This window comes from Cnephaeus nilssonii, assembly GCF_951640355.1.
Source record: "Cnephaeus nilssonii genome assembly, chromosome: 14".
Taxonomy (NCBI): domain Eukaryota; kingdom Metazoa; phylum Chordata; class Mammalia; order Chiroptera; family Vespertilionidae; genus Cnephaeus; species Cnephaeus nilssonii.
In genome coordinates, this window is record NC_137085.1 from 77,321,620 (window position 1) to 77,337,313 (window position 15,694).

The following is a 15,694-nucleotide window of genomic DNA, read 5'->3' on the forward strand; positions in this document are numbered from 1 at the left end:
GAAATTGGGTCTCAAAAGAACTGTTGGTCCAGAAAGAAACTTACTACAGACTGATTCATTTGCCTGTCAGCATAACTATTATTGCTCGTCTCACATTCGGTTCTTATAAGTATATTTCTAGTAACACATGATCTCACTCATCTAGGGGAAATGATGAACAACATAGACTGATGAACAAGAACAGACCCAGAAACAAGGAGGCATCGATCGGACTGTCGGGCCTCAGAGGGAGGGGAGGGGAGGGTGGGGGTAGGGGGGAGAGATCAACCAAAGGACTTGTGTGCATGCATATAAGCCTAACCAATGGTTAAGGACAACGGGGGTGGGGGTGGGGGATGGGAATGGGGGGATGAGGACAAATATTTGACACCTTAATCAATAAAGGAAAAAAAAAAAAACTGCCCTTTTGCAATCCGGGATCCTCGGGGGATGTCGGAGAGCCGGTTTCGGCCCGATCCCCGCAGGCCAGGCCAAGGGACCCCACTGGTGCACGAATCTGTGCACCAGGCCTCTAGTATTTAAATAATTATATTAAAAATGAGGAGAGTAAAGGGATGTAAATGAAGGTAAAGGTTTTATACTTAAAACTGGTAAAATAATGAGCAGTAGAATGTGATAACTTATGTGTATATATGTCATACTTAGAGCAATGACTTAAAAAACTATGCAAAGAGAAACAGTAAAAAACAATATTGGTAAATGGAAATGAAATCCCCAAACATGGTCAAATAACCAACGAAGAGGAAAGAAAAATAGAAAAACAAAAAACACAGAGAGCAAATAACAAACAAAATGGCAGATTTAAGGCCTCATATATCACTAAATGAAAATGGCCAAAACATACAATTTAAAATTAGAGATTGACAGAATAGATTATGCATGACTCAACCATATGCTGCCTACAAGAAATTCACTTCAAATGTAATAATAAAACTAGTTAGGAGATTATACACACACACACACACACACACACACACACACACAAATTCACTTCAAATGTAATAATAAAACTAGTTAGGAGATTATACACACACACACACTTATATATATATATAAAATTCAATAATATTGGTAATGAGTGCATATATATTATATAGAATAAATATACCATGCAAACATTCGCCAAGGAAAAGCAGCACTGCCTATGTTAATATCTGATAAAGTACACTTTGGAGCAAAGAAAATTACCAGAGACAAAGATGCACATTATATAGTAATGGTAACAAGGGTCTTATCCTAGAAACTTAGAATATGCAACAAATAATAGAGCTGCAAAAGAAAACAAAAACTGATAAAAGTGAAATGAGAAATTGACAAATCGCAACTACACCAGCTGACAGAACTACTAGACAGAAAATCAGCAAGGATATAGAAGAACTCCACAACACTATCAACTAATTGTCATTTATAGAACACTCCAATGAACAACAGAATATTCTTTTTAAAGTGACAATAGAACATTGTTTAAGATAGACCACATCATGAGCCATAAAACAAACTACAACAAATTTAAATATTCTAATCACTTGGAAACTAAATACACTTCTATATAATCCAGGGGTCAAAGAGAAGGTCTACAGGGAAATAAAACACAATGAATTAAATAAAAATGAAAATAAACACATTAAAATTTGTTAGACACAACTAAAGCAATGCTGAGAGGGAAACTCATAGCACTAATGCTTTACAAAATAAACTGATAATGAGAAGGCAGGAAATGATACTAACAGTCAAAAAAACAAAAATAGAATAGAAAAAAATGTCAATAAACCAAAGAGAAGATCAATAAAATGGACAAAAAAAGGAAGACTGACAAAAAAGAGAGTAAACACAAATTACCAGTCATAAATGAAATGGGATATCACTACAGATTCTGCAGACAGAAGGATAATAAGAGAATATTAAAAAGAACGTCATATATATAAATCTGACAACTTAAAAGAAATGGACTAACTCCTTGAAAAACATAAACTTACCCAATATGACCCAGATAATTTGAATAGCCTTATAAGTACAAAGAAAATTGACTTTGTAATTAAAATACTTCCAAAAATAAATCTCCAGGTCCAGGTGGTTTTACTGGAGAAATTTACCAAACATTTAAAGAATTAACAATTTTATACAATTTCTCCAGAAAATAGAAGAGAAGGTAACACTTTCCAATTGATTTGATGAAGTATTATTCTGATGCCAAGACCACACAATTAAAACCACAATAAGATATCTCTATACACCTATCAGAATGTCTAAAATAAATGATAGTGATAATACCAAATGCTCCTGAGGATGTCAAAAACTAGATCACTTATACAGTCAATGGCAATATAGAATGAAACAGCCACTCTGAAAAAGACTTTGGCAATTTCTTAAAATCTAAATATGCAATTCTGTATGACCCAGCACTGGACTCCTGAGCATTTATCGCAAAGCAATGAAAACTTATGTTCACAGAACAATGTGTAAGTGAATGTTTAGAGTAGTAACTCAGATGTCCTTAGCAGATGAGTGGTTCAACAAACTGTGGTGCACCCAAACCATGCAATATGACTCAGCAATCCAAAAAACAAAACTCTTGCTCCACACAAGAACTTGAATAAATCTCCAGAGAATTAATGCTGAAGAAAGCCAATCCCCAAATGTTGCCTACTGTAAGACTGCACTTGCACAACAATATTAAAATGACAGAATTATAGAAATAGAGAACTGATTAGTGGATGCCAGGGATTAAGAAGTGGGTAGGGGTGTAGGTGTAAACCCAGTATTCAACTCCTCCCACAACCACATAAAAATTACAACCAAATCACAGAACCACCATCATTCAGAACTGCCTGAAATCTGGCTGAATGGAAGTCCTACAACTAGGGATTTAAAGGAGCAGCACATCAAGACTAGTAGGAGGGGCCGAGACACTGCAGAATGAGCTGGTCCCACACCCAAGTGTGGCTGATAAAATTGGGAGGGGTATCTTGGCTGCAGAGATCCCCCTGAAGAGCATGGGGTCCCTGCCCCATACCAGACCCAGTATCCCAGGGTTCCAGTGCCAAGAAGAAAAGTCCCTATAACTTCCGGCTTTGAAAACCAGCAGTAATTGTGACTAAGACGGAGGGCTGCTGGAGTCCTAGACAGTTACTCTTAAAGGGCCCGCACACAAATTTACTTGAACTCACTCCCTCTGAGCTCCAGTGCTGGGGCAGCAGCTTGAAAAGTGCATCAAAGACATATGGGGAGGAACCGAATTGGCCAGCATCAGGGAGAGAGCTGGGGGGGTGGGGGTGGGTGTCAGCTTTCTCCCAGAAAGAAGTGCTGACAGAGGCCACTGTTTCTTTCCTGTGACCCTCCCCTGAGGCCCTGTTCCACGCAAATTTCGGGCCCACCTAAGCTGATTCCAATGGCTTTTCCATAGAATGGCTCAGGCTTTAGATTTTCCTAAAATCTCTCAAACAAGCAGCATGTGGTCTCAGCATGCCCCATACCTCAGGCCCAAGGTCTGACAGCAGCAGTAGCCAGCCTTGGGTCATAGGTTGGTCTCTCCTGGGAACCTCAAAGCTCAGCACAAGTAGCATCCACCTGCAGATCACGTTATAGCTTGTGCTGAGTGACCCAGGTAGAACACTGGCAGTGGCTGACCTTGGCCTGCACCTCCTGGCAGGCCCCAGATCCAGTAAACTCAGTGGACACCTTCAGACCATGTCAAAGCACCACCACCCAACCACCTCCACAAGCAAGACACTCAAGAGGCAGACTCAGTGGGCATCAAAGCCCTGCTAAGTAAGTCCTGTTCTGTGCAGTGGTGGGTCCCTGCACAGCTGATCCTCCACAGTGGTCGGAGGTCGGTGGTCAGTGGTTACAGCCAGTCCTTGCAGATGACTGAGCTGAGGTTAAATCCCTGCCATCGATGTGCCCATAGCAATCAAGGCTTGACTACAAGAGGGAGGTGTATACAGCTCACATTGGAGGAGAAATGGTGGCACACCTTGAGTGCCAGTTTGTGATCAGGGAGGCTGTGCAACTGACCCTACAGAATACCTACTACATTACCGTAGGTCACTCTACCAAGCCTGGGAGAGGTAGCAGCTCTACCTAATACATAGAAACAAACACAAGGAAGCTGCCAAAATGAGGACACAAGGAAACATGTCCCAAATAAAACAGAACAAAACTCCAGGATAAAGACTAGACAAAATCAAGACAAGTAATCTACTAGATGCAGAGTTCAAAACACTGGTTATAAGGATGCTCAATGAACTTAGTGAGAACCTCAACAGCATAAAAAAGGAACAGTCAGGCCTAGCCGGCGTAACTCAGTGACTAAGCGTCGACCTATGAACCAGGAGGTCACAGTTTGATTCCCAGTCAGGGCACATGCCGGGTTGCAGGTTCAATCCCTAGGGGGGGTTGTGCAGGAGGCAGCCAATCAATGATTCTCTCTCATCATTGATGTTTCTATCTTTTCTCCCTCTCCTTTCCTCTCTGAAATCAATAAAAATATTTTAAAAAAAGGACCAGTCAGAAATAAAGCAGACATTAACTGAAATGAAGAGTAATTTACAGGGAGTCAACTGTACAGTATATAAAGATAACAATCAAATCAGCGATCTGGAATATAAGGAAGCAAAAAACACGCAATTAGAATGTAAAAAGAAAAAAAAAATCCAAAACAAGTGAGGATAGTGTAAGGAGCCTCTGGGACAACTTCAAGCGCATACCAACATTCACATCATGGGGATACTGGAAGGAGAAGAGAGTGAGCAAGAAACTAAAAACCTATTTGAATACATAATGAGAGAACACTTCCCTACCTTGGTGAATGAAATAGACATATAACTCCAGGAAGCTCAGAGTCCCAAATAAGATGAATCCAAAGAGGCCCAAGTTATTGGCAAGAAATATTCAAAGTGATGAAAAGCCAGGACCTACAACCAAGATTACTCTACCCAGCAAGGCTAGCATTAAGAATTGAAGAGCAGCTAAAGAGCTTCACAGACAAGAAAAAAGCAAAAAGAGTTCATCACCACCAAACCAGTAATATGAAATGCTAAAGAAGAAAAAAAAAAGATAAAAACTCTATACTAATAAAAGGGTAATATGCTAATTAGACCAGATGTCTTCCAGACGTCCTTCCTGACAAAGCAGGGGGCGTGGCCAGTCTGCAAACTGCCCTCAGCCCCTCGCCCAGGCTGGCCCCACCCCCAGCGGGGACCCACACCCCGATCGGGGGCGCCCCGGCCTCTCGCTCAGGCCAACCCCGTCCCCAAGCAGGGACTGTCACCCCGATCTGGGGCTCCCTTCAGGGCAGACCAGCTGGCCCCCACCCGTGCACCAGGCCTCTATCCTATATAATAAAAGGGTAATATGCAAATTGATCCCAAAGGCAGAAAGACCACTGGACCAGTCACTATGAGGTGCACTGGCCACCTGTTGGTCTTTTTCCCCAGCCAGCAGGCTCCGATTGCCTGATGGCCACCCGCTATGGGAGCAGGGCCAGCAAGCAGGCGGGAACGGCCGACCGATCACCTGATAGGGAACAGGGAACTGGGGGTAGGTGGCGGTGGGGGACAGGGCTGGCTGCGGGCAGCTGGGGAAGATGGCCCTGACCGCAGGCCAGGCCTAGGGAGCATACACATGCACGAATTTCGTGCGCCGGGCCTCTAGTATAAACAATAAAGTTGTAATAAATACATATCTATCAACAATTGAATCTGCCCTAGCAGATTTGGCTGAGTGGATAGAGTGTCGGCCTGCAGACTGAAGGGTCCCAGGTTTGATTCTGGTCAAGAGCACATGCCAGGGTTGCAGGCTTGATTCACATTAGGGGCCATGCAGGAGGCAGCCGATCAATGATTCTCGCTCATCACTGACGTTTCTCTCTCTCTCTCCCCCTCTCCCTTCCTCTCTGAAATCAATAAAAATATATAAAAAAATAAAAACAAAAAAACCCCACAATTGAATCTAAAAAAATAAATAAATAAACAAGCAGAACAGACTCATACAACTGTAATTTAAAAATTAAAAAATGACTAAAAAAATGTAAAGTGACTCCTTAAAAACTTCTTATGTTGATTACATGTTAAACGGTAGTATTTTGATAGACTGACTTAAATCAAATATATTATAAAATAGACTTCATCTTAAAACTTAAATTAAAAATAGTGGGTAGGGTGGGAGGGACATGGGAGCGGCAACATGGAAGATCCTTCTGGTGATGGACATGTTCTGTGTCTTGACTTTATCGCTGTCAATATCCTAGTGTGAAACTCTATTGTAGTTTGCAAGAGGTGACCACTGGGAAAGACTAGGTAAAAGGCACAAAGAATCTCTGCATTATTTCTTAGAAGTGTATATAAATCCAAAATTGTCTTAATATAGAATACTAGAGGCCCAGTGCACAAAATTCATGCATGGGAGGGGTGTCTGTCCCTCAGCCCAGCCTGCACCATCTCCAATCTGGGACCCCTCGAGGGATGTCCGACTGCCCATTTAGGCCAGATCCTGGTGGTCCTAAATAGGCAGTAGATATTCCTCTCAAAATCCAGGACTGAGGCTCCCAACCACTCGCCTGCCTGCCTGCTTGATTGCCCCTAACCGCTTCTGCCTGCCAGCCTGATCATTCCCTAATCACTCCCCTGACAGCCTGATTGATGCCTAACTGCTCCCCTGCCATCCCAATTGCCCCTAACTGCCCTCCCCGGCTGTCCTGGTCACCCCTAACTGCCCTGCCCTGCCGGTCTGGTCGCCCCTAACTGGCCTCCCCTGCAGACCTGGTCACCCCCAACTGCCCTCCCCTGCTGGCCCAATCACCCCTAACTGCCCTCCCTTGCCAGCCTTGTCGCCCCTAACTGCCCGCCCCTGCCAGCCTGGTCGCCCCCAACTGACCTCCCCTGCAGACCTGGTCACCCCTAACTGTCCTCTGCTGCCAGCCCAATTGTCCCTAACTGCCCGCCTCTGCCGGCCTGGTCACCCCCAACTGCCCTCCCCTGCTGGCCCAGTCACCCCTAACTGTCCTCCCTTGCCAGCCTGGTCGCCCCTAACTGCCCTCCCCTGCCGGCCTAGTCACCCCTAACTGCCCTCCCCTACCGGCCTGTCGCCCCCCAACTGCCTTCCCCTGCTGGCCCGGTCACCCCAACTGCCCTCCCCTGTAGGCCTGGTAACCCCCAACTGCCCTCCCCTGCCGGCCTGATCACCCCTAACTGCCCTCCCCTGCCGGCCTGTCACCCCCAACTGCCCTCCCCTGCAGGCCTGGTCACCCACAACAGCCCTCCCCTGCAGGCCTGGTCCTCCCCCAACTGCCCTCTCCTGCAGGCCTGGTCCCCCCCCAATTGCCCTCCCCTGGCTGGTCGCCCCTAACTGCTCTCCCCTGCTGGCCTGGTCGCCAACTGCCCTCCCCTGCAGGCCTTGTTCCTCCCAATTGCCCTCCCTGCAGGCCTGGTCCCCCCGCAACTGCCCTCCCCTACAGGCCTCAGCCTGCCCCAACTGTCCTCCCCTGCAGGCCTGGGTCCACCCCAACTGTTCTCCCCTACAGGCCTGGTTGCCCCCAACCGCCCTCCTCTGCCAGCCCGGTCACCCCTAACTGCCCTCCCCTGCAGGCCTGATCACCCCCAACTGCCCTCCCTTGCAGGTCTGGTCCCTCCCAACTGCCCTCCCCTGCTGGCCTGATCACCCACAACTGCTCTCCCCTGCTGGCCATCTTGTGGCGGCTATCTTGTGTCCACATGGGGGCAGCCATTTTGTGTTGGAGTGATCGTCAATTTGCATATTACCTATTTATTATATAGGATTGCATTAAAAAAAACACACATATGAAATAATATGAACATACACTTAGTAGAGTGACCAGGAAAGGCTTAAATACATAAACAACCACTGTGCTGAGACCTCCTACTGACAAGGCTTTATCCCTGTTTACTAAAAAAGGAAGAAAATGAAGCTTCGGACATACTGTCTATGCATAATGAATTTATCAAAAATAATTTACTAAACACAATTTTTACCTATAATGTTCCTACCGAATTTCTGGCAAAATATTTAAAACTAGGGGCCCGGTGCATGAAATTCATGCACTGGGGTTGGGGGTCCCTCAGCCCAACCTGCCCCCTCTCACATACTGGGTGCCCTCAGGGGATATCCTACTGATGGCTTAGGCCCGCTCCCCACGCTCCTTTGTGGGAGGCAACCGGGCTGATCAGGGGAAGGCACCAGCCCCATCACCCCGCTGCTGCAGCCACTGCCAGTCACCACAGCCACCAAGGTGTTTTCATCAACACGGACTCCAGTCCCTTCACCAAGAAAAAATGACAACTTTCTTTAGGCATTTTCAAGATGTGTCTTTTATAGAATATGCTTTTTTTTTTTAATCCTCACCTGAGGGTATGTTCCCATTGATTTTTAGAGAGTGTGGAAGAGAGAGGGAGAGACAGAGAGAAACATCAATGTGAGAGGGACACTTTGATGGGTTGCCTCCTGTATAAGCCCTGACCATGGGCACCAGGCTGGGGGCATGCAGGGACCCCTGGGCCACACGCAGCGGTGGCCGCCAAGGTCTCCACACACCCCAGAGGCCAGCAGCCAGCCCCCCATCGTGTGCACCAGGCTGGGGGCGTGGACCCAAACTGCCTCTTGGTGCTGGAGCATTCCCAAGCGGCTGGGGGCACTATGGTGACATGGGATGTTCCCGCCCCACCCCGCCCCCAGCCCCTTGGCTCCTGCACCTATAGGCTCCAAGTGGCCAGGGGGCGTTCTGGGATCCCTGCCACTCAGGACCTAAGCAAGGGGCCTACAGGCTCGGACTGGCCTGGGTCCTGAGGATGTTTGCGGGACCCAGCCCCTTGGCGCCTGCACCCTTAGGCTCCAAGTGGCCAGGGGGCGTTCTAGGGCCCCTGCTGCTCAGGACCTAAGCGCGGGCCTACAGGCTCTGAGCGGCTTAGGTCCGGAGGATATTTTCCCGGTCCCAGACCCCAGACTGCTGCAAGTGTTTGGGGGCGGGAACATTCCCGCGTCGCTATGGCGACGCGGGAATGTTCCCGCCCCACCAAGGCTCCCAGTGGCCAGGGGGCGTTCTGGGCCCCTGCCGCTCAGGACCTAAGTGAGGGCCTACAGGCTCTGAGCGGCCTGGGTCCGGAGGATGTTTATGGGACTCAGGCCGCTCAGCGCCCGCATATGCAAATTAACCACCATCTTGTTCGCTCTGATTGGCTGTGGGCGTAGCGGAGGTGCGGTCAATTTGCATGTTTGTCTATTATTAGGTTAGATTATAAGAGTAAATTAAGTTGTCTCATGACTGACTAGAAACTGAAGTTCAAAGACACTGGGTATAACATTTGGAAGTGAACTTAATCTAGTTTTCCTAGCAGTTAAAACCAAAAGGATAATATAGTACTTATTATGTGACAAAGAAAGAATACAAACTCAGTTGTAACTGTACACTTTTTCTGGACTTAAAACTCAAAAAGTCTATAGTGAGGTTCTTGTATGAGGTGATACTGGATGACATGAAGTTGTAACTGTTTTTACTAAAAACCAGAAATACTTTAAATCAGCAGCTCTCAAGTCCGTGATGAGTCTTACTGGATTTTTTTAACTTTGTGCAAAAAGTTAGTAAAAACATTCATTCTCATAACTACATGGGGAAACACTAGCACAGGCCATGTGCTGGAGAGCTCCCAGGCTGCTGCAGGGTGATGGGAAGAATGAACAGCGTGTGGCCCGAGACGCCCAGGCAGAGCCCGTGCTGCGCCCTGGGCTGGGCTTGCTGCACCAGCAGGAGTTCCAACAGTGGGTGAGAAGCAGGAGGAGGCTGCAGGGGCCAGGGAAGGCCAGTCGCGCTGACCCCTCTTTTGAGCTCCAGCCTCCATTCATTCATTCACTGAACTGGTATTTACTGAGCACTATGAAAAGGCAATTAACTACTAAAACTGTTGTATTCCGTGAGTCTGAGGCAAGATGAGCAGAGAGCAGAGCAAGTGTGTGCTACACATGCCTGAGGACATGAGGAAGCCTGAGGAGCAGAGGGACTCTGACAGGCAGCGAGTGCGATGTGGTCCTAGATTCACAAGGCACCAAACCTCTGTAGCTTTAAGTTCTTCTCCACATGCAGCATGGGTCCTGACCTGGCCTGAGAGGTTGGGGAAGACTTTCCTGCAGAAGTGATATTATGTGCAGGGTGAGCAGGCATTAAACAGGAGATGAGATAAGGAATAATATACTTAGCATGTGCAAAGGCCTTGAGGTGAGAGGAAACTAGTATCTAAGGTTGGTGAGGCTATAGCAGGACGACCTGAGGGAAAATGGTACAAAGTGAGTTTGAAAAAGTAGTCTAGAACATGCAAAATCAAAATAAAGACCTGGACCATTATTTCAGGAACAATGCAAGCTCTTAAAAGTGTGACATAATCAGATTTGTATTTTACAAAAAGATTATTCTGGCTATGGTGTTAAAAAGAGAGAGAGAGAGAGCGAGCGAGCGCGCGCGAGCGTGAAAAGGCAAAAGTAAATTTGCTTTTGTTTTTTTAAAATATGTTAAAAAATTTTTTAATACATTTTTTATTTCAGAGAGGAAGGGAGAAGGGGAGAGAATCATTGATCAGGTGCCTCCTGCACGTCCCCCGCTGCCCCCAGGGGATTGAGCCCACAACCCAGCCATGTACCCTGACTGGGAATTGAACCATGATCTCCTGGTTCATGGGTCCATGCTCCACCACTGAGCCACAACGACTGGGTGTAAATTTGTGTTTTTTTTAAAAATTCAAAGTAAATTTGTTTCTAAAATTCAAAGGGTCATTTAATGGTCCACTCAAAAGACGACAGAGGCTTGGGCTGGAGGCTTCTGGAAGGTGCAGGCAGCTGCCTGTGCTATGCCAGCCATACCCACTTCTCTCTGTCCTTCCTCTCCATAGCGAAGAGCAACCCATCTAGTATACATGCATGAGGGGCAGATTTGCACATGGGAAGTGAAGGAAGCCCTCGACTCATGGCTTCTGTGTTCTTAACATGTCACGAAGCAAGACAGCAGAGACCAAGGGTTGGGCTAGGGTACAGAGAAGTGGAGTCTCACAAGGTTACCACATGGCCACAGAGCTGTGCAGGGAAGGGAGATGGCTGGCCTCCTCCAGGCTTCTTGATAGCAATAAATAAAATCATAATGAAAGATAGCTGAGTGCCAACACCTTTAGGTACTCATCCTTCTAATGAATGTCTCACAAATTCTGTAGAATTACTTGGCTGGGGTGACTATGAATTTCTTTAAAAACAAAAAATCATATTATTTTAGGCAGCTATCCTCTAACAAAAGACTTTTCTAGGAAGGTCAATATTAGTTTCAAAGGCATTTGATTAGAAACATAGGTAAAGGTTACTCACACAAACACAATGTCCCCTCTCTTAGAGTAAGCGGGAATAGCACTGGCTATGGTGGCAAATCCATACGAGTAGATAATGGCTTCTTCTGTCTTCATAAATTTTGCAAGGCGGTCTTCCAAATCCAAGTGCACATCTATTTCAATAATAAAAAATTAAATGGTTAAACTGTCATATAACTCTTTTTCACTAACTAAAGAATCAAAATAAACAGTTTAGTTATTAATACTGTCACCTTATGGCCAAAATGTAATTGTTTTCAAGTTATAAATTACACAAACTATTAAGATAATTCTGGGCCAATAATACTTCTGAAAACTGTGAACTGAATCAGCTACTCATCTGTCCGTACAATGTGGCTCCAATTTGGGGTTCTGCTTTGATACCACTCTAGTCCAAGAATTCAAGGCCCAGTCACTTTACCAGCTTTGAAGTCCCTCAATCAATGCACGATATTCATTACTAATGCCTTCCTGCCTTTTAGCAGAAGTACCAAACCAAGCACCAAGACAATTGTCAACCAGCTTCTAACACGAAAAGTGTGTGTGTGTGTGTGTGTGTGTGTGTGTGTGTGTGTGTGTGGAGGGCGGGGGGGAGTGGTTCATTTAAAAAGAACCCCATGCACTCTGTACCAAGACAGTGGCTTTGAGCAGTGGTCACTCCTCCACAATGGGTGCCAGTACTGAACTGTAGCACCTGCCATCACTCTGCAGGACTAAATTTCTGCCTAAATTCCTTTTTAAGTGTACGGGGGAAGTTTAAAGTACCAAGAGAAATGCGGTCCTTTTATAGAGAGAGCTTAGGAAGAATGCTGATATAATAATAGGAACAAATGTGGATTAAACTTTTTTTTCTTTTTACATCATGGTTCCCTTTAGCCTTTCACCTTCCCAGGCTGAGCATGAGACTGCATGCCCCGGGTGGAAGAACCAGTGATGTCTAGAATAAACAGTGCAATGACTGGCCTTGAACCTAAAACCTTCAAAGTGGTCTTATCAGGAGAGAAAAGATGTTTACAACTCCCTTTAGCTCTTTTACTACAGCAGCACCCCAGCCTGGAGAACTGACCGGAGCTTCCCCACATGCTCTGCGCAAGGAGAACCAGCAGCTGATAAGAAAGGGTGCCGTGGGGCTTCATGGGAGAAAGGAGGGCGGTCAGAAGTGGGGAAGGCAGGCTTTCAGACCATGGAAGAGGGAACCGCAGCACGGCCAGTGAGGGGAACTTGGAAGTCTAGGCAGCAGCAGGGGACCTCGATGGTCCCCAGAGGGGGACGGTGCAGAGGGCTGATGGTCTAACACAGCGCTCTGGCCTAGATGCAGAGGCCTGTCAGAGGGAGCATCACTCCAGGAGACTGGCGAACCCCACCACCCTCAGCATCAGCCTTCCTCCAGGGGGCACTGGCACCTCCCTCGAGAGACCAGGGCGAAGTGTAGCTCCTCACTCCTGAGGGACAGGTATGCCCCTCCCCCTCAGGGGCCTTCTTGGTGAGAAGGGGGGAGGGACAAGACCTAAGAACTGAGATACACAGAAGAGACAATGTAACCGCTGGGTACAAAGCTGGACTGTGAGTGGACTATATTCTCACTGGAAGGGACATGGTGAACTGTCGAGGGCCAGGTTCTCACACCCTCCAGGGGGGACAAATGAGGAAGGTCAGTTCAGCTACAGGAAATAAGAAACAACTTTCTTAGCACCTATAATAATAAAAGCATTATATGCTAATTAGACCAGACGTCCTTCCAGTCCTTCCAGACGTAGGCAGGGCTGCGAGGGCAGAGGTGGCCTCCATGGCAGTGGGGGCCGAGCCCCTTGCACAAATTTCATGCATCAGCCCTCTAGTATTTGAGTAAGTGTGCAAAATCTGTGAACCCACTCTCTGACTTATGAGGCAAGCTAATCTATTGTGAAGCTATCTAACTAGTTGAAGGCAAAATTAAGAATAAAAGTTGTGACTTCATAAAAGACTACATTTAAAAAGCAGTCAGGCCCTGGCCAGTTTGTTCAGTGGTTAGAGTGCCAGCCTGTGGACCAAAGGATCCGGTCAAGGCCATGTACCTCGGTTGCAAGTTCCCCAGCCCCAGTAGGGGCACGTGCAGGAGACAACCAATCGATGTCTGTCTGTCTCTGTCTCTCTTTCTCCTCTCTCCCTTCCGCTCTCTCTAGAAATCAATGGAAAAATATCCTGGGGTGAAGATTAAAAAAAAAAAAAAAGTAGTCAGATGAGGGAGATCCAACAATCTTCTCAATTAATTCATTTATTGAGCTACTTAGTGAATATCACATAAAGACAGACATTCTGATAAGCACTGGACCGGGTTTCTGCCACAGCTAGTGACAGCTCAGAGGGTCGCCCAGCAGCTGTCACTGGAGAACTCCAGGCTGGGCAAGGTTAACCTACGCCTTCAACCGATGGGTCTGAAACACCGGGGCCCCGTCCACACTCAGAACCACAGCACACCCAGAGCGATTGCTGACTCAAGACAGGGAACACTCAACAGTGAATCAAAGGCAGGTGCAAACCAGGGAGACACAGATGGTCTAAACCCGTGGTCGGCAAACTGCGGCTCGCGAGCCACATGCGGCTCTTTGGCCCTTGAGTGTGGCTCTTCCACAAAATACCACGGCCTGGGCGAGTCTATTTTGAAGAAGTGGCGTTAGAAGAAGTTTAAGTTTAAAAAATTTGGCTCTCAAAAGAAATTTCAATCGTTGTACTGTTGATATCTGGCTCTGTTGACTAATGAGTTTGCCGACCACAGGTCTAAACTAAACTCTGATTGGATGGAAAGAGAGATAGCAAGGAATTAGAAAATTCAATAGCAATATCCAGAAGCTCATCTTTATTTATAGGTTTCTTATAGGATGTTATAAGCACTACATCCTCTGATTCACTACTAGGAATCATTATCTTATTCCAATCAAGTAATGATAAAAAATTAAGGAGGTTCTTCCCATTTATCAGTTAACATATGTATACTACCATAGGCTATTGTAGAAAAACACACACATAAGAGCCATTTGATTTTCATTACTAACTGGTTATAGTCATCTTATAGAACTGACGCTTTCATTATATTAACATTAAACACATTTGGGATTTTTACAGTAACAAAGAAGCCTGTATCCCATCTGATCAAAATGGTACCAAAGGGGTACTTGGCTCTTCAAGCATCAGATCTGCACTATCACCACCACCAAGCACGAGGATCTGACCCAGCACCTGACTGCTTGCCCTTCTATGCCAGATGCTACCCATGGAAGGACTCAGGCAAAATCTGCAAGAACAAGGAAGCAGCAAAGCACTAGAGAACCAGCGACCCCACGCAACCGAGCTCGGGCGTGTCTTCCTTGTCCTCCTCCGTAGTGCTCTTTGGGGGCCTCCCTACACCACCTGCCACTTCTCACTTCCCATCAGGCATGAAGGCAGGTCCCCTGGAGAAGGCCTCCTTCAAATTACAGTGCTGCCCCTAAAGTGGACTAGCTACCCCAAACCTTCACAATTTAGCTGGCAGGTAGACAACCCAAGCTACAGTGCATCGCTTTCACTCAATCTCTCTTTCATAAAGAAAAAACACGCTATGGATGCCAGATACTTTTTGCTATCTACAAAAGTGTCTTTAAGTCGCACTACTGACTTAGCTCTAAAGAACTCGTTTCTTTGTTAGCAATGAGACAGTAAAACAGACTTGGCTTTGTTTCAGTTTCTACCTAGTTGCTGAAAATTGTATGTCAAGAATACTCTCATATATATTCATAATCGTTTTTCTGTCCTTGCCATAAAGTGTAAGAATCTCTATCCAGTAAATCAATGTTACTGGTTCTTACCCAGGCCCAGTAGTTTAAAAAAGACTCTCCTTCTAAAGACAGTGATGTCAGCCCTGCGACGCGAGTTTTGCCAAAGGTAAATATGAATAAGCTACATCATTTCTCCTGGTGTATGACAGCTCCTTTGCGCAACGACGGAACTCTTGGGACTGGGCGGCAGCAACAGGAAAACTGTCAGGGCCTGTTCTCCAAGTTGATGTGTCTGTGTGTGTGATCCACTTCCTCAGCTGGGCCCATGTTTGCATGGAGTGCAAGCACTACACCCTCTGATTCACTACCAGGAACCAACACCGTAGCTAAGAGGCCATGGGGGAGGCGGCCAGAAAGCCTCTGTCTCTCCCAGCACGCGCTGCCCATGGCAGAAAGGAAGGGCCGGGAGGCAGAGGCAGTACAGGAGGCGCAGCACAGGGCCTGGCTGGCTGTGGCAATCATCAGGGGGGTCAGCTCCGGGCTCCCTCATCAGCAGGTGTGGACCCTGACAGGTATGAACCTGCTCTGTGCCTCTCAGGTCCTTCTTCTGTC

General features: G+C 46.6%; 1 protein-coding gene across 2 annotated transcripts in view; it reads right to left on the bottom strand.

The window, feature by feature from the left end:
* Positions 1–15,694, bottom strand: part of SPTLC1 (serine palmitoyltransferase long chain base subunit 1) — an 84,902-nt gene that overhangs the window by 44,378 nt on the left and 24,830 nt on the right. For both annotated transcript variants that reach the window (XM_079789754.1, XM_079789755.1), the window contains one exon: positions 11,353–11,485. In XM_079789754.1, coding sequence (XP_079645880.1) covers positions 11,353–11,485 — 133 coding nt within the window. The remainder of the gene's footprint in view (positions 1–11,352; positions 11,486–15,694) is intronic.